The sequence below is a fragment of the Amblyomma maculatum genome, chromosome 10 (genome assembly GCF_055883805.1).
Source record: "Amblyomma maculatum isolate TAMU_Amacu chromosome 10, ASM5588380v1, whole genome shotgun sequence".
Classification (NCBI taxonomy): Eukaryota; Metazoa; Arthropoda; class Arachnida; order Ixodida; family Ixodidae; genus Amblyomma; species Amblyomma maculatum.
Window position 1 is genome coordinate 42473071 of NC_139353.1, and position 27582 is coordinate 42500652.

A 27582-nucleotide genomic window follows, 5' to 3' on the forward strand; every position below is an offset into this window, starting at 1 on the left:
TTTTTTTTTATCCAAGATATGTGTCAGATATGTGCGTGCGCACGTCTTGTGCTCTCTGTCCAGTTCTTAGCACGCTGTTTTCATGTAAGAAATGCCGTAAGTGTAATGAGAGCTGATAGGACCAGATATATATAATCCTCCATGCATTGATCCACATCTGTTGTGGTTCACTGGCATCACAGTTTACGTTGCAGTAGCCATAGCAACTGTGGTGATGGCCGCTGAAGTTGCTGAAGCAGTGAGCACAAAATCTGTGGCAGGGACCCCGCCTCACTTCCCACTTGCTCTTAAGGCATCCTGGGCATATTGATTTTTCCAGTCCAGAACTTCTGAAAGGGATTATGGTCTTACCCGATTGCTAGGGGCTGCTTGCAAGCTACTGCTTTAGCAGCGACGATGCATGTACGTACATCTGACATGCCTGTAGCACTAACTAGACGAAAGAGCTAACAAGAGTGCAGAGAAACGGACGCAGAGAATAGGATGTTTCTGTATTCTTGTTAGCAAAGTATTCTAACTTGCACAGATACCTGCGTTATACAACACAGGCATGAATCGATGCTTTTTTCGAATGGAGCAAGTCATGCCTGAATGCGAAGCTTTTGACAGTACTTGGTTTGGTGGGGGTTTGCTTATCATTGCTCTCAAGTTCTTCCTAGAGCCTAATTTGCAACATGTCTATTATTATTGCCTATTATTAATTTGCCTAATAAGATGCCTACCAAACAGCTATGAGGTTCGTGTCATGGTTTAATGCACAGTCATCTCCAGAAACACTAAATGTACAGCTAGAATCAATATGAGAGGGAACACGGAGCGTGTGGCCTTTGCATTTTGCAAAGCGCTGCTACCAACACGACTGGATGGGTGGCACAAAGGGTATCCCCGAGAAGAGCAGCCCACCAAGCTTACTTCGGATGAGTCTTTACCACTGATCCTTATCACCTGTCGGTGACAGCGCATTTGAAAGCGTGGAGGCCACAAGCTCTCGTGTTCCCTTTCATATTGCTTCTAGCTGCACTTGGAATGTGTACAGAGTCAATGCCATATGGCTGCTAGCACATGGCACTACTTGGCGGTTGCTGTACTAGCGAGTGAAGCTTCCAGGCTGCCCGAGAAAAACTGAATGCATGACTCCTGTCAGCAAGTGGTCCAGGACTGAAAATCGAGAATGTGCCCTCTAATAGACCTCCACATGGAGCCAGATTTGTCATCTTCTGATTCAACTGTTGGTACATTTCTGCTAGTCTACTTTCATGCTTGATTGATACAAAACGCACTTCTATCGCATTGTCCTGTTAAGGCGCCAGCCTGGCACTGTAAAAAAACGCCATGCATTCCAGCCTTAACAGGGCTCTCAAATGTGCTTTCACACGATAAGGGCCAAAACGTAAATTTTTTGTTGCCACTTTTCTACACACTGTCCACATTTATGCTCATACCGCTTGTGAAGGTAAGGCGCAGGCCACCGGACTGCGAACTTGCTGTGCGAAAGATTTTTAAGCTAGAGGGGCAATATAAGTGATGTCTGCTTACACTAGGATAAAATATACTGAATGGTAAAGATGGAAAGACTGTTTAGCTCGTAGGTCCCGAGAATGACAGTTGAGATCTAACAGGCAAGTTGGTGCACACTATAGTTCAAGGAAGCCAGCCACCAATTCTTAAAACGAGCTTTTCGATACAAATTGCTATATATAGTAATTGAAATCTCGAGCAATTTACTACTGCATTTGGGTGTCTAGTGGATATTTCCAGTTTCTAGATACAATCTCTGTACTCTTTGTGCAGTTCAACCATGCCGTGCTGGCGCAGTGGTTACGGTGCGCAACTACTGCTCCCAAGGACGCGGGATCGAATCCCGGCCTCGGCGGCCGCTTTTCGCTGGAGGCGAAAAGCAAGGCGCCCGTGTGCTGTGCGATATTAGTGCACGTTAAAGAACCCCAGGTGGTCGAAATTTCCGGAGTCCTCCACTACGGCGTCTCTCATAGCCTGAGTCGCTTTGGGACGTTAAATCCCACAAACCAAACCAATCTGCGCAGTTCAAATTTTGCCTATGATGATTACTAATGGCTAGCTGCAAAGCTTGTAGCAGCTAGATACCCGACTAGTGAACAAAACTCTTTAAATTCTCATGTCTGCAAACACTGGTACAATTGCACTGCAGAAACCTCATCTCAAAAAGCTTATTTAGATTTAAATTACCTGGCTTTCTGTGAACGTTTTTTTTATACAGCACATTGCACAATTACATGCGTGCCATAGAATGCTTCTCCAAGCTAAACCGCTGAATCCTTGACGCTCAAATTTCGCAAAGTGGCATTTGGTCAGCAGTATTTCTTAATACCTTATACGTAACGGACAGTAAGATGATTAGTCTCTAATTTTTAAAGTTCTTAGCATCCCTTATGAATTAAGATCTGTTACGTATAAGGTATTTACCAAAGTAATCGCAAATAGAATCTGGGCAACATTAGACTGCAACCAAGCAAAAGATCAAGCAGGTTTTCGGAAAGGATTACTATCGATCGTATCTATACCATCAACCAGGTGATAGAAAAATGCTCGGAATATAACCAGCCCTTATACATAGCATTCATTGATTACTAAAAAGCATTTAACTCTAGAAACCTCGGCAGTCATACAGGCATTGCGAAATCGGGATGTAGAGGAGCCGTACGTAAAAGTGCTGGAAGATATATATATATATATATATATATATATATATATATATAGGGTGCACAGCAACCACAGTTCTGCATAAAGAAAGTAACAGAATCCTATAAAGAAAGGTGTTAGGCAAGGAGACACAATCTCCCCAGTACTATTCGCAGCTTGCTTGGAAGAAGTATTCAGACTTAGGATGGGAGCAGTTAGGGATAAGAGTAGATGGAGAATACCTCAGTAATCAGTGATTTGCTGATGACATTGCCTTGCTAAGTAACTGGGGGGATGAATTGCAAAGAACGATTGATGAACTAGACAGGAAAAGTAAAAAGGTAGGCTAGAAAATCAATATGCAGAAGACTAAGGTATTGTTCAATAGCCTAGGGAAGGAACAGCAGTTTACGTTAGGTAGCGAAGCGCTGGAAGTAGTAGGCGACTATATCTATTTAGGACAGGTAGTAACCGCAGATTCGGACTGTGAAAGGGAAATAACAAGGAGAGTAAGACTGGGATGGAAGGCATTTGGCAAGCACTCCCAGATTATGACTAGCAGCTTACCAGTATCGCTCAAGAGGAAAGTATACAGTTGCAGCTTACCTGTGCTTACCTATGGGGCTGAAATGTGGAAGCTAAGAGGTTTCTACTTAAGTTGAGAACAATGCAGAGGGCTATGGAAAGAAAAATGGTAGGGATAACGTTGAGAGATAAGAAACGTGCAGAGTGGGTCAGAGAAATAACTCGTCACTGACATTCTAGTGGAAATCAAGAAGAAGAAATGGGCATGGGCAGGACATATAGTGTGAAGAAAGGATAACCGATGGTCGCTTAGGGCAACAAACTGGATTCCAAGGGGAGGAAGGCGTAGCAGGGGGCGGCAGAAAATTAGGTGGGCGGATGAGGTTAATAAGTTCGCAGGGGTCAAGTGGATGCAGCTAGCACAGGACCGGGTTAATTGGAGGAATATGGGAGAGGCCTTTGCACTGCAGTGGGTATAGTCAGGATGATGATGATGATTTCTTAATACCAAATTTGTTTCAGGTACTTGCCTTACTATATCGCAAGAATTCGGATGTTCCTATCATATGTGGTGGTGGCGAAGCAAGACAAGCCACTGTCCCAGCGATGGCACTGGTGGCGCAATTTTGTGCTGTTTCCAGCAACTCTGTCACAGGAAAAGAGAGCCAGAAATTGTTTGGCAGAAGGTTGCTCCATTGCTTCAAACAGCGTAAGATGGTGACCCCGATGTTATTACTGGGCAGGCGGCTCATCTTGCTTCGCCACTGCTGCATTCGATACGAACATCCGACTTCTTGTGATCAGGTAAGTAGTCCAAACAAATTGGTGTTAAAAATACTGCCGACCGAATGCCACTTCTGTGCAAAATTTCAGCTGCGGGGATTGAGCGGTTTAGCTGTGAGAAGCAATCCACAGTGCACATGTAAATGTGAAATGACAGGTGCAACACGTGCCGCCTGTTTTTTTTTTTTTTTTTCTTAAAGAAAAAATTATGCATTAAGTGCATTCTTGTATTTAAAATCATGGGTTGGAATTCCCAGCACACTCAAACCAGTAATTGAATTCTCTGGCACTGCCTCTTGAAAAACACCTTTAAATACAAAAAAGACAGATAATTTCAATGGATATCGAATTTTAACAGACTCATACGCAGCGATTGCAGAGCTGACGGCACCAACTATAGAAGATGCAGTGGCCAACGACATCAGAAAGAGGCTGAAGCAAATGCGGGAAGTTGGAAAAGAAATTCAAATTATATGCACACCAGGATATACTGGCATGGATGGGAGAAACACAGCTGAGCTTTCTGACAGGTACAGAGTCAGAGAGTCTATACAGGTAGAGCTTGAGCAGTGTGCTTCAGAGCGAATTGAGTGAAATATTAATGCAGCTGCTTTGTCAGGGGCGACATGTTTATGCCTGTGCAGTTCGCATAGTCTTGCGGCTGCGCTAGAAGTCAAGTATTACCAGTAAGAATAAGTACTTGCCTTATAATGTCACTTTACTTCCTCCGTACAGCACCGCTCGAGCACTCTAGACAAGTGTGATAGACTCTGTACAACGCCCCACACCCCAAATCCATGCCTAACCCTATAGACTCACTCTGTAAAATGCCCCACACCCCAAATCCGTGCCCAACCCTATAGACTGAAACCCCTACCAAACAATGCTCACTACAGGCTCCCCTGGCAGAGCAATGATGAACTATGTACGCACCAAAATAAAACACGACAGCAGGCTTAGGTTATATGAAGCAACACCAATGCCGGTAAAATGACAATACCAAAGGGCTCACTCGACCAAAAGAGAGATTTCTCAACAAAGTAATAACAAATGCAGCCTACACGCCACACATACTTGACAAGTAGTTTCTTGGCAGACAGGAAACACTCAAACGCAACATATGCGCCCACTGTCGGGAACAGTGTACAGCAGGCCTAAAACAAATTATATGGCAATGTGCATCATATTCGCAAGGAAGAAATAAAACTGCACATATATCGCACGACGACATGCCAACCCTAGCACATAAGATACTATCAAGCACCGCAATACATCATGCCATTGCCACCTATGGAAGTGAGAGCGACCTGCTTTGAGCAGCGTGAGAGAGGTCGACTTAAAACACACAGATCGGCAGCATTTCAAGCAAAGAGAAATAGCTTGAAGAACCGTAAAGAAGCGAGAAGCTACACTCCCATCCCTCCTAACTCCATAATTACCCAAACAGTGGTCGATAGCCATCCCTTCAATCAAATAAGGGCTTTATTTATTCATTCATTCATTTATACATACAGGCTAGTGGGAGCATTGCGATGCATGAGAGTCTTACTTCCAGCACACGCACACATTTGGGTCCTTGTCTAGTATGTCGTCCAGTTCTTTGTAGCTCATTCCTGTAAGAAATTTAAAATTATTCAAATCTTTTGTTTCAGCAAGTGTTTGGAGAAAGGAAGGCACTGTATCTGCTTCACTTTTCAGTAGACACTGACATTTTATAAACTGGTTAATAGGAAAGTAAAGGCACAGTATCTGTCCCAGTTCTCAGTGGACACCTAAATCAGACTGAGATTTTGTGGCAGTATGAACGCTATAGACCTTCTACCTGGTACATGAGGATAAAGATAATGGCGCATGGTTAGACTGATTAATTGACCGCTGTAGCTTAAATGCATTTTGTCTGCTCATTACCAACTGGTCGTGGTAGTCAAGCATGGATACCTCAATCCATACTGAATTGGTGAGGCAAACAGGTAGCAGCACAGGGAAGTTGCTTGGGTGCACAATGTACTGGTCCTGAAAAACTGCATTGCTTTTGCAGTGCATACATAGGTCCAAGTTGATGGGGCCTCGAACATTTTCCAAGCTGCTTGGTACTGCTTGCAAAGCTTCGAAAACTGCACTAATTCTTTTTCACATTTTAACTCTGATCAGTCGCCATGACTACCAATATTATTTGTGCCTTATTCAAATTATTTATCTGAAGTTTGTCCCCTACATGTCCTACCCTGCATGCAACATGAAGTGCATGACCTAGGCTCATAGCTAACAGGCTTTGAGGGGCAGACTCAAAAGTGCTTGCAAAGTTGTGCTTGTAGCATAGGTGCTTCACAATGGCAAAGCAGTGCAAAAATCTTTAGTTGGCCTACTATCCTTTTATAAAATGAGCTCCAAAACACATCCAGTACACAGGCCAAACAGAAATCTATTTTATAATCTCGGCACGAGACCACTAGCATCCTGACAGGGGACAGATTAAATACTACTCTTGATATCTAAAAGGTCTTAACAATGCTTTCAATGCCCTGTAGCAGGGTAATGTGAGCATTCTAAGACTGATTTTGTATTTAGAGTGGTGCGCAATCTCGCTCCTATTTTTTTTAAAACTATATTTATTCCTTCAGGGCATCAGTAGGGTATGAGATGAAGGATGAATAAATGATTAAATGAATAGAAAAAGGTTGGCTGATTTTATGAAGTCCAGGAGTGAGCAATGATGAGGTCCCTGCGTCCAAGCGATATATGAGGCAGGATTGGTTGCTGAAAGGCCAGCTATCGTCGGGTGCTGGATTCGTGTCAGTTTCAGTACTGGGCAGTCCCACAACAAGTGGTGAATGTCGGCTTCAACATTTTCGTTTCTACAGATCGGGCACCTTGTCTCACTTCCGCTCCTGTTATTCTGCTTTGAACTTGGTACTGCAGCAAAACTAAGCAAAATATTGGCAACACTGGTCCAACACACTAGCTGCAAATCGTTCAGTTTAACATATGAGAAATGCAATGCCGCATATGGGGGGGTCTCAAACACGTGGCCGGCGACTTGCCGGCTCCAAAAACTTCAGTCCTTGTTCCGAAGGTAGAAAGTACAGCCTTGTTTTTCAACTAAAATCGCCTAAAAGGTGCCATCCTCAGACGGTACACATTTTCAGTGGAAATGAAAGGGGCAGTGACCACTTAATCTGCCTGAAATAAGGACTGCCATCAAGTTGAAATTAGCTGCCATCAAGAACAAGGCACCAGACAACTCACCCCTTCTTTCATCTGATGAGTGAGGTATTTATCAACTATTATACCCTTTCACTTTTCAGTAACTCTCTCTCAGGCACCGTGAAGAGGCACCTATCCAGCTTTTAGGTAAAATGAAGCACTCACCTTTTTTTTTTCCATGAAGATTAGGAAGGGGTGTTCTTAGAACTAGATGTCTTGATTATTTATTTTAGTGGTGGATGAATTTTTAGGATTCATTTTATTTTCTTAGTATTCTTTCATTTTCGTGCTCCTGGCCTGTGAGGGATGAAATTTTCCTGGGACCTACATAGTACTACGAGTTTGATACCCCTGCCGTATATGATGCCGAAAAAATCCAATGAAATAGGTGGTCACTATGACATTGAAGGACAGATGCTGTAGGTCCATGCAAGCAGCAACATCATGTGCACACGCTAATGTCAGACTGTAGCAATAATCGCTTAACTACAACTTGCAAGCACAGTTTCTAACTGCCTTGTATATTTTGCCTTACAGGCAGGGGTCTTGAACTGATATTGCTACGCAGGCCGCATGGAGAAAGTTTCATCCTTCGTGAGTCAGGAGCAGGAAAATAAGAAAGAATAAATGAATTAAAAATATTGACTTAACACTAAGATAAATAAAAATAAACCAAAACGCCTTATTCTAAAACCACCTCCTCCCATTCTTCATAGAGTAGGTTGTATTGATCAGCAAGAAAGGCATGGAACAACTTGTTTTCAAATGAATGTGCATAGAACATGGCCTGCTCACCTGTCTTTGCACATATATCGTCGTAGCTGTGGGCTCCATCGAAGTACTTTGCAACAGGCTTGCTCTTCGTTGCGTTGTCTCCAGACCGCTTCAGGTCAATTGGATACTTGTGAAGACGACGAAGCAGACCCTTCATTACACCATACTGTACAAGTTTCCTGGTCAGTAAGAATGAAACTCATTTAATTGTAAGCACTTGGTTGTTCCAAATGCATGCTGCACTTGCAACAAGTGCTCGCTTATTATGAACAAAGATGGAACCACTGTCAAAACGTAGTAGAGCTATGGCATTATGTCGCTGATAAAACGAATGAGGAGACCCCTTAACTCCTCCGAAATTGAAAAATGAACTTCCAGCCAGTGCAGGGATCATCTCCCAGCTCTAATGATACTCCCCTTGCTTTGCAAAAACAAAACAATACAAATGTGCATTGAATTGGCCGTTCACCACTCGGAGAGAGCATCCGGGTTATGAGATACACCTTAATGGTTGCCTGGAGAAGTGGCAATTGCATCGTCTACACAATAAGATCTTTACCTGCTGTGCTGCTGCCAAATATGCAAGCAGCGTGTGGACCACCAACAGTTTGCATCATACTGGCATCTAGTCGGCAGGGCGCACAGACTAATGACTCCCGAGTTGGACATTAAGTAATGGCGTTCGGGAAAAATGCTAGCTCCCACCTAGATATTTAGGTCTAAGTGCCTCTACTTCCGCACAAATGGTGAGTCAAAATCCTAGTAGCTGTGTAAAGGCGTACTTTAATTAGGCGGCCAGTGTAGAGGCATAGTGACTTGCACCGAGCATTCTGCATGGGCATGCATCGTGGTAGCCTCGTCAGTGGGTCATTATGATTTAGTCAAGGTTTGAAGATGGGGTTCTAGACCACCGCCAGTGACGGCCAAAGAAGCATATGACTGAGATTTACTGCTTGGAAAGCAGCTTTCATCTGACGGTCTCCTTTTGGCTTTAATTGGATATGTCCGCTTACTACGAACTTTGAATTAAAACCTTGAAATTGGCAGAAGGCTCAAAACATTCGATATCGTGAGAAAAAGAAGTTACACATAGTTCGTGCACACTGCATATTGATGCCATGCATATCTATGTATACTGCTTAGAGCAGCTGAAGGTCCCTGCAATGTGTTGCTATTTTTATTGACAAAGCCTGGCAGAAGGCAGCTGCGTAGCTGTGCAGCACAAAAATTCTATTTGGCAAAAGCAAAATACAATACGGAAAAATTCTAAGTGCGCTGCTCAATAATAGGCATTAAAGGAAAATAAAAATTTTTCTGATCTTTCATCAAGTCTGTAGCCATTGCTTCTGGCCAGCCTAGAATACAAACGCAGAGTGACTGCAGACCACAGAGCAAGGGGCTGCTCTAGGTTAATTACCTTTCATCTATCCCAAGGCTATGAGGATTTGTTCGGGCACAGACATCTCGGACACTGTTGCTGTGGTGAAAACTGCAGTACATTTCAAATATGGACCTGAACGTTGGCCTTGGCCGACCTGAAACAAATGGGAAAAAGATGAGCACTGCTACCACAATGCACAGTGCAGTCTACTGCTTTGTCCCCATCTGTCCTTTCATGTCTCTGCAGGACACAGGCCATTATCTCTGCTCTCCAGCTGAGGCCACCACTAGCTATCCCTGCAGGCATTGCAATTTCACTTCCCTTGCATTTGGGGCATGATGGCCTCGGCTGCCTATGTGCCACAGGACATGACACAATACAACACTTCCCCACCTGACTCTATGCTGTCCTCTGCTGCCTTTCCTTATAATCCACCTACCTCAGAGAAAAAGAGAGAGAGAGAAAAAAAAGAATTCTCTTCTCTGCATTACATATTCCACTCATTTCCATTTTTTTATTTCAGTAAGATGCCATATTACTTGATGGGTTTTCTAGTTGAAATGGGGGGAGGTTAAGGAGGGTGTGAGGGTAGAAGAGAAAAGGCTATTTTTGGAGATCTGGTTTAGTTTGTAGGATTTACCGTCCCGAAGCGACTCGGGCTATGAGAGACGCCGTTGGTGGAGGGCTCCGCAAATTTTGACCACCTGGGGCTCTTTAACGTGACCTGACATTGCACAGCACATGGGCGCCTTGCTTTTCACTTCCATCATTTTTGGAGATCTGTGCAAAATAAAAAAAATATTACGGTTTAAGGAGGGAGTGCGAGTAGAAGAGAAAAGGCTATTTTTGGAGATCTGGTTTAGTTTGTGGGATTTACCGTCCCGAAGCGACTCGGGCTATGCAAAGTAAAAACAATATTACGGTTTAAGGAGGGAGTGAGGGTAGAAAAGTCTCTAGAACATTGAAGGGGATGTGCAGGGAAATCAACGTTTCCTTACTTCCTTCCTGTCTGTTAACATTACATCTACTGTTTTCTTTTCCAATGGTCGCTATGCTGCCCACTTGGATTCAAGCCTTTTCATTAGCCTCCATGTTTCAGCTTTGTGGTATAGATCCATGATCACTAGTTGGTTTGGGCGTACTGCCCACTATTTCAACTAATTAAATAGTTAGCATAATGCTGCAACCATGCTATATGTAGGAAGCATCGAAGGAAAACAGATTAGAGGCCAACTGTTTTCTTAGCTTACGCAAAGCAAGTTCATTACAAAGTGTGCGCCAGTTGCTGTGAGTATAAAGAGAACAAAGGTCTTATGCAGGGCACCAAATACAAGCTCCCAGATGTTTCAGCATTGCACATTCATGCGGGAGCTCACCGCAGTGTGCAGTGGTTAGGGCACTTGACTACTGCACCTAGGTATGCAGGATTGAATCTCAGTCACGGCAGCTGCCTTTCATTGGAGGCAAAAAGCAAGGTGCTCGTGCTGTGCGATGTCAGCGCACATTAAAGAACTGGTCGAAATTTATGGAGCCCTCCATTAGCATCTCTTTTAGCCTGAGTTGATTTTGCCTGGTATGTTAATTAAACCCTACAAACCAAACTAAACCATTCATGTGGGGCTGCTTGAATTGGGCATAAAACATGACCTTACACATTGATGGCACCACAGCATCCCTAGCAAGAGAGGGGGCATGGTTGGTACCCCTGTGGCATTGCTAACAAAATGCAGCAATAAGTGCTTCACATACTTGCCTACCAGTGAAGCAGCCCGATATGTACTGACTGCATTATCATGAAACATCCTGCTTGTCATGGCCAGAATGAAGTGCTTGCCAATGTTTTTTAGATGGCTTGTCATTTTAAAAACAGACGGCTACTGCCACCTCTCAATTCCTTTGACTCCATCACTGCTGAGCTGGTGCAGTGGGAAAACATTAATGTAAAAAATGTGGGCAGCATACCATATTTCGGGTTGCGAGTCCATACTTGGCAAGACCAAAACATTTAAACTACATGACGAGCAGTGTGCACACAATTTCAAGCAGCACCGTCTTTAACATGAAAGGTGGGCCAGTATTGCAACCTCTCCAGAGTGAACATCACGCCTGTCATTGTGCATGCCTTGCACTGGAATGAAATTCCATCAAATCCTGACATGACATTAGGCCCAGATTTTGATACTCGGTGAACTTAATGTACGAGTAACACCTTGTCTTAAAGGACCACTGAGAATGCTGAGATGTTCTTGGGTGTCCTAGCCGACCTTTTTTGCTTGCCAAGAGCTGATAACTGGCTCTTTGTCTCCTGGTCGGACAGTCATTTTTGCAGTTGCAAAAACACAGCCAGCGTGGCAGCAGAATCAAAAGATTTCCTTCGAAACTGTGTCCTCACCACCATTAGCTTTGCCAGCACCAAGTTCCAATCAACATGCATCCAAATGTGAGCCGAGATAGCACAGCCACAAGAGCATAGTCATCAGCAAAAATGCCCCTTGCAGGACAAAGATCTCTCCTACCACTCTCCTATTAAAACCTTGTCCGGCACCAGCTGTGGCTACACTATCCTCAGTCTTTTCTGTCCATTAACCCGACTAACTATCTCTTGGCCATGCTTAATAGTATTGGAGTATAATAGGGTTGTATGCAACCCACGCTGGCCGCTCCCATAGTCAACTTTTCTGCCTGTGTCAAAGACCATGTAATTTGCCAATTGCGCTTCACTTCATTGTAGCGGTACTACTACCAGCAGTTGGGTGGCAGCAGCTTTAAGTAATGTGACACATTCTAAAATTTATACCTTAGCAAAGGTATCTCAGCTAAAGTTTTCATCACCGCATCATGTGTCTCAGCATGGCTTGCAAACTGTGCTTGCCTTTGGGTGCTAGACAAATTAAGATTGGGCTTTCATGATTTTTACCATAAAACAAAAACAGTGAAAGTACATCAAATTTAGATTTAATCAAATATTGCCCATGACATGCAAGGCATAGCAGATCGGCTGTTCAGTATAAGTTACACTCGGCCAAAGTTAAAAATTAACTAAGTGAGAAAGTCAGAGGCATGATGCGACGGTGGCAATGTTGGATAAGAAGTCAGCTATGCAATTTAGCTTAATCACACTGCTAGCCTATACACCTCTGCAAAGTGTTGAGTTGCTATTAACTACTGATGGGGTTAGTCCAGCGGTAAATTCAACCTCCTCATCCCTGCCTACCAAAAAAGCACTGTTTATTATCTTAACCCACTTGTAGTAGTTACACGACTGCAGTTACATGACTGCAGTTGCATGGTATACAGGTTTGAGACCGTGCAAAGGCATCATAAAAAGTATGCTTAAGGTTAATAACTTTCTGCAGCAGAAATTTACACAAACTCAGAACCCGTGAAATTCCGCGGGAGACATCTGACATAATAATTCAAAATTCACCGTGGTAGTTGAAGCACCCTTTGCCACAATGCTTTTCAGCATTAGGAGAAGCCAGCTTTTTAATGTCCTTAGGCCAAAGCACGCAGCATGTGCAAATGCATTGGAGAAGGTAGCTACTGATATGAAAAGGCAGTGCAGGTTGTCGAGAATGAGAAGCAGTGGAGTAGGAAAAGCAAAGAACGGCAAAGAAGTGTAGGAGTGGACAGCTATAAATGCTAACAAGCAGCTGCTACTGCCAGAGATGTTGCGTGCATTACCGTATAAAGATTGGCTTAGCTCAGTTGTGCCACACATATCTGAAGTGTCGCTTAAAACACTGATCCATCTGCATTTTTTATCGTAGGGTGGAGAAGTCTGAAATTACATTAGAATTATTTTAAAATTCTTCTGAGCTCTCAACTCCTCTCCATTAATTCATGCAACTAAAGTTTCTAGTTATTTTTCTACTTTTACTTTTAGTCCTACTGATACCCGCAACAACTGCTCCTAAAAACAAGCTAACACACAATTCTGAAAAAAAAATCGAGAAACCAGGGACCTTAATCATGTTCAGCCTCTGCATACCACGACAAGTGAGTAGCAGTTCTATTGCTGCCACTAGCATGCAGACCATATGGTGTCTCACCATCCCACTCAACCCAGCGACATCGCAACATCACAAAATTGGGAAGTCACTTATGCCTTCAAATGTATGATGCGACAGTGATAATGGCTCCCACCTGCGGATACTATTGTGGATCTTTGTTCTCTTGTGGAACTTCACTACTTGCCTAATCACTAACCCCTTGATCTGTGTTCCATTATCGCACACATGCTCATTAACATACAGTTGTGAGCCTCCACATTATGTAAAAGGTTACTCAACACAAATATAAAGCCCCACTTTAACTAAGCTGTATGAATGTGCTTGTGTGACCTAGGGTTAGTGCATCTTACTTGGGATTTAAGGGTCCCAGAGGGATCGATTCCCATCTCGCCTACCATTCAAATGGAGTGCCCAAGCTTGCAGCTTTTGCTAGCTCAGCCAAGTCATGTCTCGTGACGTCACACAACTCGACTGCCAATCGGAGCCTGGCCATGCCACCTGCCAACTTACTAACTGCCAAAATCATGCCCTTGATTATCGCTCACTACGCCGATGCCAGATTTTGGATCCTTCAAAACAGTTGCGTTAATATGTATATCAATCTAAGGCAAGCTTCCGCTCGTATTTTTGTCTGTCAGCTCACTCGCATTGCTTTTCAAATGACAATTCTTTCTACAGGCCGAGCTCCGAGTACTACCATCTTGCGCATTATTTGCCGGTAAATAAACTGTTCGTGCTAACAAAAATGCTCGAATAGACTTTAATGGCGAAAGCTGTTTCAATGGATGATTTGGACTCGGATATTGAGTTGTGATTAGACTGCGATGGTGCAGTACCTAGATTTCCTGGACTTTTTTTCTTCTCTGCAGAGTGCTCCGTAAGACCAATTGTAATTTTCCATATGTGATCTCTGACCACGTACGATTACTACATTAAATCATCAAAAAAAAAAAAAAAAAAAAAAAAAACGCATCCCAAAATAAAAATGTAAAAAAAGAAAGTGCTGAATTTTTAAAAAATAGAAACCAGGCACCGCAGAAGCGCTCAAAAGTACCGACGCTATGACACATGGCATAATAGACCACACCTCATGGAATTCTAGCCATGCAGCTAGGTCACAACAGGCTGAAGAAGGTTTCTGCTCCTCTAGCTGAGGATTGTGAGAGAAGAGAGAATAAGCTTGTTAATTGCGCATTCTTGACACCACTCAGCTGCTGCATGTTTTATTGTTCAGCTGATTTGTCTCTGCGATGCGTACGCAGCCTTGTTTTTACACTTGCACTCATGGTAGAGCTCAAATATGCTAATGCTCAGTCACTCTTGAAATTAGCTGCTCACACTCAAATGCCATTTTCTGGCAGAGTTCGGAATGAAATGTATCCGGCAAAGTCATCAAGGTAAGTTCTAGGGACATCAAAGATCAAGATTAAGGCACTGTCTGCCTTCCAGATCTACAAAGGAAAGAGATTAATGTGGTATCACTATTTACCATTTAAAGAAAGTGTGTTGTGAAAACGGCTACGCGGTGCCATCACCACCATTTTTGGACTGCTCACAAATGGATGGAGGTGGTAGTTAACAATAACGTGAAAGGATGGTGTTCTGCCTGTTTTGGCCACAAACAGCTGCTGCTCATCCTGTAAAACTGAGCAAAGACTAGAGCTTCTTGAACAAAATGCACAAGCAGTGTCGTCATCACCTTGTCTAGCAACATAGGAGATGCACTCCTTTTGAACAACCGTATCGGTAGCCAGTGTCCTGATCTCTGGTGTTGTTGCATAGACAGCAGAGTACAGGAACAGGGGAATCAGTTGCACTATGCCATAGTACCTGTAATGATGCAAAAGGCAACAGTAACATGACTGTATAAACACTCACTAATAGTATTCAACAGGACCAAGACAAAAAGAAAATAAAACTGCAAAATTAACACTCACAGCATGTTTCTGATGCACTCTTTGACCAGGCTGACTTCAACATCGGCTTCAATTGCAATCTTGGCCACGTGTCTAAAGCCATCAATATATGGCAGTATCTGAAACAACCACGGGCATGCTCTTTGGCTCTTACTGCACAAATGCAAAGCAGTACAAAAAATATGAACAGCATGTGATTGAGCATGACTTGAAGTTTCCTTCTGCTCTCTCGGTAAAAGTACTAAGTGACGAGGCCGTATGTCACTTAGTAAGTGTTTATGGTTATATGACAACCATCAAAGGAGTATAGCTTAACTCCTTTGAGGGTTGTCATATAACCATCAAAGGAATTAAGCTATACGCAAAATAACTCCTTTGATGGTTATATGCGATGAGTGAAAGAGAGTAGCAGAGCTTGACATTGGCCATATAACTAAATAATATGGTACAACTACCTCAATATTTAAAAAAAACTATGGAAGGTTTTCGCTCAACAACTACTGAAACATTCCGCTGTTAGAAACTGAAGTTGCGCAGCTTGCTCACAGTAAGACTAGGCAGTTCGAAATATCTAGAGTTATCTGCAAACCAAGTAGCACTATGAAAGATAGTTCGTGCTCATGTCCCGGCAACTTGTTAGAAGGTCACCACCAGACCAGACATATTGATGCCTACCTCTGCGTAATTGCAGTGGTACCATATGCCACTCATGCACCCCACAAAAAATACAAGTGCACCCTCCTTCCTATCCTTGTCGTGTTCTTGGAGCACTTGCTCCTCCAGCAACTCCATTCCTACAGCTGATTAAGCCAGATATTTGCTCAATAAGCAGTTCTAGCAGATTTCCATTGCACATAACTGTCAGAGAATTGGTTAGCAAGCTGCATGGAACAGCCTTCCCTCAGCTTTTCTCCACACAAAAAAAGCATCCAACAACTTAAAAGAAACCACTAATATCAAACAACTTGTATCACTGCCACTGTAAAAACAACACGAGCCTTCGTCTTGCGACGAGGAACACCTCCAGTGGGCCAGCCACACTGTTTCTAATGCTGGAAAGCAAACTTTACAGAAAGGTCGGTGCAACATGACATCATGCCCCAATACAAAAAGAGATCGCACAACATCAAGGACTTTTGATGCCATGTAGTAACATGACAGTGTTAAGGCTTCCATTATGCAGAAAATCCAGCATCAGCGTTGTCCATGAAAAATCACAAGTGTGTCTTTGACAGGCAACTTGGCCAGGCACTAACTCTTTCGGTCGGCCAATTGCATGACATCACGAGACCGTTACATGGCCAAGTTGGTAGGTGCTCTTTAAGGAGGGTAAGATAGGAATCGAACCTGGGACCCTTGGATCCTTACTCGGACAGACTACCCCTATAAGCCATAGAGGCAGGTACGTTCATGTGGCATGGTTAAAGCAGGGCTTTATATTTATATTGTGTGGTCTTTTACACACAGTGGTAGCTTATAACTGTATGCTAATGAGCATGCGTGAAATAGTAGAAGCACCAATTAATGGATTAATGATGTGCAGGTACATGAATGTTGGCCTGCAAGAGAAGCTGCAGACAGGAGTCATTAACAGTGTCACATACTGCCCTTAAAGAAGTGTCCCCAAAATTTTTTGCACTTGGTGTTGTGCTTGGTTGTTTATCTGCTACCTATCACTTTTTGATGCATGTATGCGCACAATCACAAACAATGTCGCACTGTTTTGCAGTTTTTTCGTGTGTTGTCATGTCGAACTACCATATTTTTTCAAGCTGACTGGCTGTACACCCTTTAGGATCAACCAGAAACATACTTAGAGGGACAGAACACTAGAATTTAGATCTCAAATTTTTTTCAGCGCAATGGGAAGATTTATGTCTAAAATGTTCGATTCCATAACGGTTTTGGTAGAAATGCTGTAGAAAACTTTTACCGAGAACTTTTCGATCAGTGCATGCACCGTTTTTTGTAGTCCGATGCTGGAAACCATGAGTAGCAACCACGATGACTGGTGGTCGACAAAAAATATTTACCGAAAACAAATATAAATTTCACTCGCCAGGCAGTAATTCGACATTTTTTTGCTTAGAGTAACGTCCTTTTCAGTTTCACACTTAAGATTGTTGCGGCACAATAACGTACGCCTTGTCAACGGTTTTACTGGGTACTATCATCGCTTCATTCACGAAATTCTAAACACTATGGCACCATCTAGTGGCAAAACCTGAAAGCGTGCCTCTTGTGGTGCGAAAGGAGGGGTGGTTTTTATTTAAGGACGCAGTGGAGAGAGCGCAAAATATAGTGAATTATGACAATCACTCCTAGAAAAAAAAAAAGAACAGTGTGCACTTGCGAAAATCAGCTATATTTTGCTGATATGTAGTCACGTGGGGTACTGCACCAAAAGTAATAGGGTTTCTCCGCTAGATAGTGCCTCAGTTGTTTTTATGTGATTTTGAATGGCAAATTAAAATTGTAAAGCCTCTTTTTTTTGATATTGCAGTGCTCGATTTGTACTATATGAGGCAAGGTATTTTCATCTCCACCATAATCTCATGACATATTTTGGACAGTGTTCTGTCCCTTTAAGTGTACACGATTCTGACAGGCAGTGAATGTTATCAGCACTGAGTGTTCCACTGAAAACTTCCAAAAATTCCTAAAATGTATGGTTAGTATCAATGGAAAGACTCATTTTTTAAAGCTGCAGTGCAAAGAAACCTGGCACTTTTTTCCGCACAAAATCGAAACTAAGAGCTTAAACGCAGAATGCTCAGTGAAGATGGCCTGTCAACTGATGACGTGTCGTCGTGACTACGGCACAAAATTTCAACTGCATGTGCTATAGTTAAGAACACTGTTTTGCTTTGCCTCTTGGAGCAAGGATAATGATAGTTATTACCAACTGCGTGGTCATTATATTTTATGGTGATGGAGCATAATAAAGTGCAAAAAAATGGCACCCTTTAATGCATCAGCAGTGAATGTGTAGTTTTGACAGGACTTCAAGCACGTCTCATGCACTGCCTCTGTTTTGTGAGAAAAATAAGTGTCGCATTTCCTTGCGCTGGCAGGTTGTAATTATTTGTATAATTATAACACTTCCAACAGCAAATTATGTCTGCCACAACTGTGAATTTGTTCAAACACATTTTTATTGCAAAAGTTTACCTTTTAAGTAAATTAGCTCCTGAAGTTTGTTCCTGAAAATATTTTCTTGCCGTTTTGAACTCCATATTTTTAGAAATTTTTGAAAGCTTTAGCTCGAACACTTCTTATACATACGTGGAAAATTATAAGTGAAGACTGGCTTCAAACTTTCATGCCAAATTAATATCAGTGAGCATTCTGTGGAGAGTGCATAGAAGCGAGACACTGAATGTTTTAATGCAACTTGTATATTGTGCAATACCATGCATAAGAGTGAGTGGCATCCATGACCATGACATTCTGCCTATTACTCGGTGTTAATGCTGACAGTTCAGCCAGGGCCAAGCCTAATATATATTAAACTCGCAACAAAAGTTCGATAAGCATGTTAGGGCTACGGCAAGGTCTTGGCTGCTGAGTTAAACGATATGTGTCTATCATAAAGTTGCAAAGTTGTAGTTTGCTGACACGCACAAAAACAATGCACAGGTGCACAGACAGCACAGCAGATTCCACAGTCCTCACTCTCAGCACACAGTGCACGTCAAAAATGCCCCCAAAAGCAAGAAAAGCGCTGTATTTATAGAGCACACAAAGCATGTACAAGTTCCGGTCCAGGTTGGGGGGACACTGAGGTAAAATTAAAGATGCCCTTTATGGATACATTACCACAGTACACTGACAGGAAGGCTACTTTAATTGAAAAATAGAGCCTTGATAAGCCAGGAAGGGCAAGAAATGAAATACAGCTGTTGCCATGTTGGGGATTCGGCATTTCCCTCGCCCGCACGATGCAGCGAACACAATCGCTTTTTCTATGGTGAACACCCACCCCTCTCTTTCTAGAAGAGCTTTCATCCTTCCCCTCGTGGTCTCCTTCTTCTCGGAGCTACTGCGAAGAGGGCCGGGGTGAGCCCCATAAAAACACCACACCATCATTGGCGGCATTCGCAAACAAACTGCATATGTTGGTGCAGCTTTTTAGCCATGGATCTCGGAGGCTGGCTATACTGCTATTGGCTTCAAAACAGCAAAAAAGTTAAATTTACTCTGACGTAAATTGCTGCCAGATGAAAGTCAAGTGAGCCATGAAGAGCTACAGAATTGATTTTTACTAAAAACAGAAATTGGTTGGAGTTATCCTCAGTGTCACTTCAGAATATATGTAGAGAGAGATTAGTGCTCGTGGCAACAGAAGCACAAGGGAAAGGTCAATAGCTGTTAGTGCACTGTGTGGATTGTTAGATAATGCAATGAAATGGGAAGCCAGATACGACATGCAGCTGAGCCTTACCTGCATTGCTGTGATATCCCACTGGTGATCCATTATAGGCAAAAGGAATAAAAAAATAAACAAGAAAAACAGCGAGGGAAGGAAAGAGCATACAACAATTCAGCATTAATAAGCAGCAACCAGGCCATACACATCAGCAAGTGTAAAAGCTGACGCTGAAAAAAAAAAACAAACAAAAAACACAAAAGGCAGACTTCACAGTAGCAGTACGCTACACAGTCACAAGAGACGCTTCATAACATCACCAGGCGTGAGAACAGTACTGCAAAGTCTTTAGCACTGCCAGCATGAGACCAAACACTTATCTTCGAGATGCCTTCTTACAATGCTCCCTAAATTTATACTGACTGCGAGGCAAAAGATTTCGAGATAGGAAATGCCACCCATTTACTTTAGCCTAAACTGCACTTTATGATGAGAACTGGAGAAAAAAAGGTGGCCTTAAATATTTAAAGTTGGATGCGGTCAACATGTTTCATGCAAAGCACTTGCCACCTCTGGCAACTATACACACATCTGCTTTATTATTTTAAACATGGTATATGCAATTAGCTGGGCAACAAAAATTTTGCGCATGAATAGCACCATTTTTGTAATGTTTATCACCGTTTACTTTTTGTTTATATTACAGTCGCTGCAGTGTACTGCACAAAACACACAAAAACTATATGCTAAGCACCATGTCTGGTTCTAGCATGCCACACACATCTTGACCAGTGGCAGAAATTATCAAGTTTGATAGTAGAGCAACTTGGGCAGATCCAATTTCGGAAGCGGCCTCGCAAGGCCACATATGCTGCTGTTTCAGCAGCTGCACCACCATCGATGCAGAGAGTCATCCACTTCTAGCTTGAACACACAGCTCCATGCAACTGGTGCTCCACAAAGCGCGTAAAGCACAGTTCCTGAACGCTTGAGAAACTAATGCACGGGCACGGTGAGAGTTGTAGGTGGGTGCTCTGGCTCTGTTGTCTGCTACTTCGTATCCTTATGCTTCCCTTGTTGGCCTGAGCAGCTGTAGCCAGCGCCAAAGCAGATGACAAAGTCAGAGAACCCACCTACAGCTCTCATCCTGCTTATGCAATAAGTAGTTCCTCAGGTGTCCTTGAGAGGTGCACTGCAGAATGCAGACAACTTGGAGCCTTGTTCGAACTGCAAGTGGATGACCTTGTACCCGCATTCAATTGGCAGCACTTTGACAATTTTTTCAAGACTTCAGTGCCAACTTATACCCAAGTTTTTTTTTGTTCTTCAGCATTTCTAGCTTTGCAGCAGAACTGTTCCTAAGAAATATGTAGAATCAATGCGGTTTTCACAAAAACATCTCTTTGAGGAGTCTCCGAACAAGCTCATCCGAAATTCTTGCGGCTCAGTGAGGAGTATGTTAGCTGGGGGCCTCCAAAAAACGGACAGCTCATATGACAGCACTTGTTACCAAAAGGCTAGACACAATGGGCAATAACTACCCTTCTGTACAAGCTACCATAACTAATAATAATAAGGGAGCAATTACTCATTGACATCCGCCTATGCGCAGCCATGCAGTTACAAAGAAAAGCTATACAGCTTTCTCAGAAACTTTGTAGTTAAAGAAAAATTCGTCCTGGTCTGGGGATCGAACCCGAGACCACTGCCTTTCCACAAATATCAGACCACAACTAATAATAAGGCAGGCCATAAGCGACCGATACACTGAAGAAATTTTTCTTTACTTGCTGCGTAGTGAGATCCCACTGAGACGGTGTGCATGCAGGGCGGCTGGCCGTGAAGATTGGCACATCATGGTCTGACACCATACGAGGCGCTTCATGCACTGTTGTCACCTTAAGGTATATTGTGGTTGACTCATCTGCAAAACCATTCAGGACAAGAGCGCATCACAGTGGGGAATGCGACATAGCAAGACTGCAGTCTTCTCATGCAATGATCAAATCTTGCTACACAATGCGCAAAAGACAGGGTAATTATGAAGCAGGTTCAGATTACTCATGTCCTAATGTACAACTTTGTCAGTGTAATGGCCCCAGCATATAAACACTGAAGATGATGGATCTGTAGTGCCAGCCAGTATAATTTGAATGTTTCACTGCAGTATACCTTGTGGCATGGCAATCTGGAAAAATGATTCATTAGGTGCCATAGTCGCTACTGCACACCACTGGACGTGCAGTTTCCACAAAGCCTCCTGCACATCTAATAATTCAATAGTGATTTTGTGCAGAAAGTGCACCGGATTTCCTTGTACTACAGGGCCTAAGAAAATGAGTTTTTTTTTTTATTTCTACAGCTGATATGGCACCATTTTGTCCAGGGCTTTGACCTCCCCATTGGCACCAACCACCCGATTGGTTAAATGGAAAGCTAATTAATGAATGTTAGTTAATTAGCGACAGAGTGAGAGGCGTCTTGGCAGCAAATTATGTCCGCCGCAGCCGAGAGTTTGTTTCTGAAAATACGCTGGCAAGCCGAACAAAAGGGTGACATGATACGGTGACAAATGATCTGATGGCTAGCGGTCCCAGCGTGAGCACTCTGTCCCACGCCACTGCCAGCTTCATTTTTGTCTAGCCCGTAGCATTACCTGGGGTCACTGAATGACTGTCTCGATCAAAGGCTGAAGATCTTAGCGAAGTGACGATGGATATGGACAGGAAAGAAAGAGAAGAGAAGGGCAAGCTTGCCACTGTGATGAAAGACTTAATGTAATGAATTTTGCACTCATTCCCCTGTACTGATGACCACGAGCGAAAGGCTGAGACCCATGGATGCGAGGAACAGTGTGAGTGGGGTGTCTTGTGTGGTGCCGGCGTGTTGTGGCAGTATTTCGTCGAGAGGTTATTTGGTCTTGGCACTAGGGTTGTGTTTCCATTTTGCTGTCATGTCTAGTTGGCGGGGAAGGGGACAGGGCGAGGAGAGCAGCTAGAGCTAGTTGCAGTGGGTCAGAGCTGAGCACAGTAATCCAGAAACCCTTGAACCAAAATGAGAGCATACGGAAGGTGTTGAAGCTCCGATACCAGCACATACCCCACTCCTGCCCAAAATGCTGTGCAAAGCAAGTCACAGAACAGAACAACACGATACAATGACAAATAATTTAAAGGCCAGCAGGCCTGACACAAGCAGTGTGTGCCAGCTTTGCAGTCTTCTGGCTCAAATTTTTTTTTTCTACTGAACTCCATACATTTAGATTTTTTTCAAAGTATTAGCCTGAAAGACCTGATATATTATATACCTAACAAATAGCACAACACTTTCCACTATACTACCAAATAACCCCTGCAATCAGCTTTAAATGTTCTGATCAACTCATCAAGAAAATGTCTCTTTTGGCTTCATTTAATAATGTGCATGAGAACATACTTATGCATGAGAACATACTTATAGGAATCGAACAATTCCTCTTGATGTTCAAGTCATGCAGGATCTTCTGCATGATCTCTGGCAAATGGCACTTCTTTGATTCATCACGGATGAAATTCGTCTCTTGCTAAACAGGAGAAAATATACAGTCACAATATATAGACTTTTTGAGCAATCAACTTGTCAATGGTACCAGCTCAACTTGCCTCAAGGGTTGTGAGATAGTTTGCCAGTTTCCGTACAATGGGCTCATACTGGATGGTACGCATTTTGGCATCGCAGACAAAACAGAGGTTGAACATAAGTCTATTTCGGTCATACTCCGCGCTGTCGATTCCCACAGGGTAGCCGATTACCTTCATTTCACACATGTTCCTGGAAACAATGGAAAAATAAAAACCTCACTGCATGGAAAAGAACGGCAAAGCTTCGACACTGCTAGAAAAAGAAAACAAATTAAGAGGTGTAGTCGTACTTGGCTGCAATGACTTAAACTCTAACCAACTTATTATTTGTCAAGGTGGAGAAATAAATAAACTGTCATGATTAGTGTGTTTGTTTGAGTATAAGATGGGGCAAATGCACAAATGTGTTACATATATACTGCCACTAAAACTCACAGCATGTTAACGACATGCAGTAACCTCTCCACGCGATCCTAGATGATCAGCTGACATTTTTTCATAAAAACCGCATGACCAAGGAAATATTGCACTTACACCGTGATCAGCTTGTGCTGAAGTTCGGGCTTCGGAATAAGGTAGACGCTGATGGCGCTGAATGTTTCTTCGCTGATGTAGTTAACAGGAACCTGCAATTTGCAGCCAAAAATGCGTTGTATACACTTTTCCCTCAACCGTGAAGAATGTAGCATGGTTTTTGTATTTTGTACCTTGCAACATACACATCAACGAGCGTACACGAGGCAATAATCTACTGATTCGCGACTTTAAACGGCAAAAATAAAAAGCGAAACTGTGCGATAACACAATTTAGATGAGATCGCGGCAGTAATTTCAGCTGCCAGCAATCACTGATGCCTTAAAGTGAGTGCTAGGGTGTTAAAAAGTTAAGCACGTACCTGGTACATTATCTTTGGACCAGCTGTTGGATGAAATTCGCAGAAAAATATGCATTTTATCAAGCTATCGCGAACCGTGTTGAGAGCCATGCTTGCTTACTTGGATTGGACTGCTTATTTAACTTGCGTTTGGCTATAGTGCCTAGAATATAATTCGGCGGTCACACGCTACATGCGTTAAACAGATTTGTTATCAAATTATAAAATACTAAGTTGTAATTCATTCTTAGCTGTCTACGTTTTCTATTGCTATAAAAAATGTAATGATGGCTTTACATATATTGGCCGAGGCTAGAGACACGCCCGTGGCAGCAGCCGACACCACACACGTTTCTCCTGCTGCCACGCACGGAAATACGTCACACTCACGTGACCCGCGCATGATGACGTCAATGGATGCGCGCTTCCGTTTAAAATGGCGCTCTGCAAGTGTTCAGCCGAGTAGCGTTTCATCTGTGTGATATTTGCTCGTCATAGCTTTAAAGGTGTTAATTTTGTTGCGGCGGTGTTAATTATTGCATGAGCTATTTTGTGTTGTGAGTTGTGCGGTAAAGGCGAAGTGTTGCACGCGCGCAGCGAGAAGAACAGTCAATTGCTGCGTTCCTGTCTCTTTGGCGACGAGGATGTTAGTTTAAACCAGGACCTCGGCGTGGACTGCTGGCCGTCTATCATGCCCACTCCTGCCCACTTGGCGAACGACTCCACATGGCAAGCTCGCAAACGAAAGTGTCGTCGGTGCAGCGAAGTGGGCTATTTGGAATCTGTCTGCAAGTCGTCTGATCGTTCTAGTGAAGTGCAGAAAGTCGAAGATGATTCTTCCAGCAGTGCTGCTATTGTTCAGGTCTCTACTGTTCCTCTGCAACCTGTTGCTTTGCCAGGCAAGCTTTGGGATAAGCCTGCTATTGACATCGTGGGCCGTTTCGACCAAGCTCCTAGTAACTGTCGCTTTGCAATAACACTCATTGACTGTTACAGTAAATGGCCGGAGGCTTCTTTCACAACTGCCACAGTTCAAGAATTGCTTCTAGGTACATTTGTTCACGAGGATTACCCTGAAGAAATAGTGTCGGATCACGGACCACAATTTTCATCCTCGGGGTATACGTAACTGCTACTCCTCAGTTTATGACCCTTAAGCCAATAGACTTGTAGGACAGTTTAATAGGGTTTTCAGGGCATATGCTCAGATGGCTCTTTGCGAGCGACGTGACCTACGTACCGCTATTATAACTGTGTCTACAACTGTGCGCCACATTCCACGACAGGAATCGCACTAGCCATCCTAGTTCATGGCCAGATGCCTCGCATAAGACTTAACGTTGTGTGCCTGCCCGGATCAGTGCTTCTCGACTGATCGTACAAGAGCGCTGAAGCTCTATTGCCAGTGGCTAGAGCAGAAGCAAGCCACATATAAGCTTTATGCAGACCAGCGAAGTGGAACCAAGCACTATGACTTTCAGATTGGCGACTATGTGCGAGTTTGCAAGCCGATTGTGTGAGGCAAGCTGGCTGCTCGGTTTCAGAGCCTCGAAGAGTTGTTGAGCGAATTGGACCAGTCTCACACCTGCTGGATGATGGGCGAGTGTGGCACTCGTCCAAATTATGAGCTGTTAGAAAAGCAGTTGTTCAGCGCCAACCAGCCCTCAGCTCTGATGGCTCTCCCCGCTAACATTTTGTTGCCCACTGACTGCACCCGAGTGTCGACCAGTCCACTACCAGAAACGCAGACCAGAGTCCAACCTCGCATAACCCCAATAACGCAGATGTTAGCCCGGGAACTTCCTCATTCCTGGCCTTGCCCGACATAGAACCGACAGACCCCCCTCAACCAAAGTGTGCCTCAACAGCAGCAACTACTACTCCTCTTCCTTCTCCCCGCAGAAGTAAATGTGAAAAGAAGTTTCCCGGAAGGTTTAAAAGACTGTGATGTATTAGAGGATATTTAGCCATTTGCCAGCAAGGTTTTTTGTTTTTTTTAAGTGCGGTGGAAATGTGATGAAGACGGTGTTGTTGCACATGTGTACGCAAGAAAACTAGGAAGTGAAATACAGAATGGCTGGAGAGTAGTCAATTGCTGCATTGCTGTCTTGTCTACGCTACAAGTTGCATTATGTTTCTTTGGTTCGAACCGGGTGCTTCAGAACAGTAGTTGGTTATGTAAAGTGTTGCTCAATTCAGGTATAGGCATTTGGTAGGAATGAGCTAGTCTTTTGCATATATTACATAGCCCTTCTGGCCTTTTGTGCATATTGTCGTGCGCAAGATAAAGGGATGTTCCTTACTTTTGCTAACCTTCAAATAGTGTGTCGTGTGGTGGCTGCACGGTGACTAGGACAGTGAATTATGTTGACCAATATTTTTCATCATGTCGCAGTCACGACTTTGTATGAGCAGACAGAAATAGCTAAAGATGTTTGCACGGGGCAAATGACATCTATGTTCTCATTTACCAATTCACTTGACCGGTTAGCTTACGGCATTGTCGAGAGCGAGCCTTTGGCGTAAATCGATTTCTTTGCCATTCTCCTGTGAGACCAGAACAAGTACACAGCTAATGTAAGCCAGACCACTCAACTTCTACACACAAACGATCGTTATAGGCAGGCACTGCATTGTGTATCCAAGGTGGTGAGGGAACCATATCTGGTAGACTACCAGTAGGCCTGTTCCTTGGCTGGAGTTGCAGAGGCGCTCTATTCAGCGCACCTACTGGAGGAATAGTCGAGTCTCCCCATTTTGGGCTGGAACTGACCTGCGACGCTGTTTATTAGGACTACTTTCCACCAATAAGGTTATCTGCTTTTACTTCAGGTTTCCATGAAAATAAATAGTGCTCCTTTGTTAAGGCGCTACACTGATAAGCTCTCTTTTTAACAGTGATCGGACGTTCCAAGAGCCTAAATGGGGAATGTTGCATACACATGCAGTTAAATTACTTAGAATTTAGTAAACATGTTTATTCAGTCATATTTTTTTACCTACTATGTCTAAATATTAAAACATCCTTGCAGCCAGTGGAATTACATTTTTTAATCAATAGCTTTATGGGTTGAATTCATGATCGAACCGGACGAAAAGCACAACAGCTGTATACATTCCAGACCAACTTGGGCTATGAGCGACACTGTAGGGGAGGGCTCTGGATCATTTCGATCACCTTTAACTTCTTTAACAGGTACTGACTATGCACAGTACACGGGTGCTATGCTTTCTGCATCAATTCAAACACGGCTGCCACGGCTCAAACCACTGTACCCTGGTTCAGTGGTTGAGCATCTTAACCACCGAGCCACTGTGGCGGGGTAAAGGTAAAAAAATAGGTATATAAGCCTTGACTTTTTTCTTTGCACACACCATAGTTTATTTCATCCATGTCTCTGCTCTAACACCCTAAGTTTACTTCACTTGACAATAATGAATCAAAAGCCAAGACATTTGTGATA

The 27582-nt window shown here is 43.3% G+C and overlaps 1 protein-coding gene across 2 annotated transcripts; it reads right to left on the reverse strand.

Annotated features, from left to right (window-relative positions):
- Nucleotides 1–5430: 5430 nt before the first annotated feature.
- Nucleotides 5431–24290, reverse strand: Nprl2 (Nitrogen permease regulator-like 2). Of its 2 annotated transcripts, XM_084582607.1 has the most exons (11): nt 24140–24290; nt 23778–23869; nt 23265–23433; nt 23077–23185; nt 21411–21547; nt 19699–19719; nt 15276–15373; nt 15038–15168; nt 9362–9479; nt 7966–8123; nt 5431–5579 (listed from the first exon to the last, which is right to left on the reverse strand). In XM_084582607.1, the coding sequence occupies exons 1-11, from the start codon at nt 24227–24229 to the stop codon at nt 5512–5514; spliced, it is 1191 nt and encodes a 396-aa protein (XP_084438733.1). In that variant the 5' UTR covers nt 24230–24290; the 3' UTR covers nt 5431–5511. The 2 variants fall into 2 exon arrangements, with proteins under 2 accessions (XP_084438733.1, XP_084438734.1); XM_084582608.1 differs by lacking the exon at nt 19699–19719.
- Nucleotides 24291–27582: the final 3292 nt, after the last annotated feature.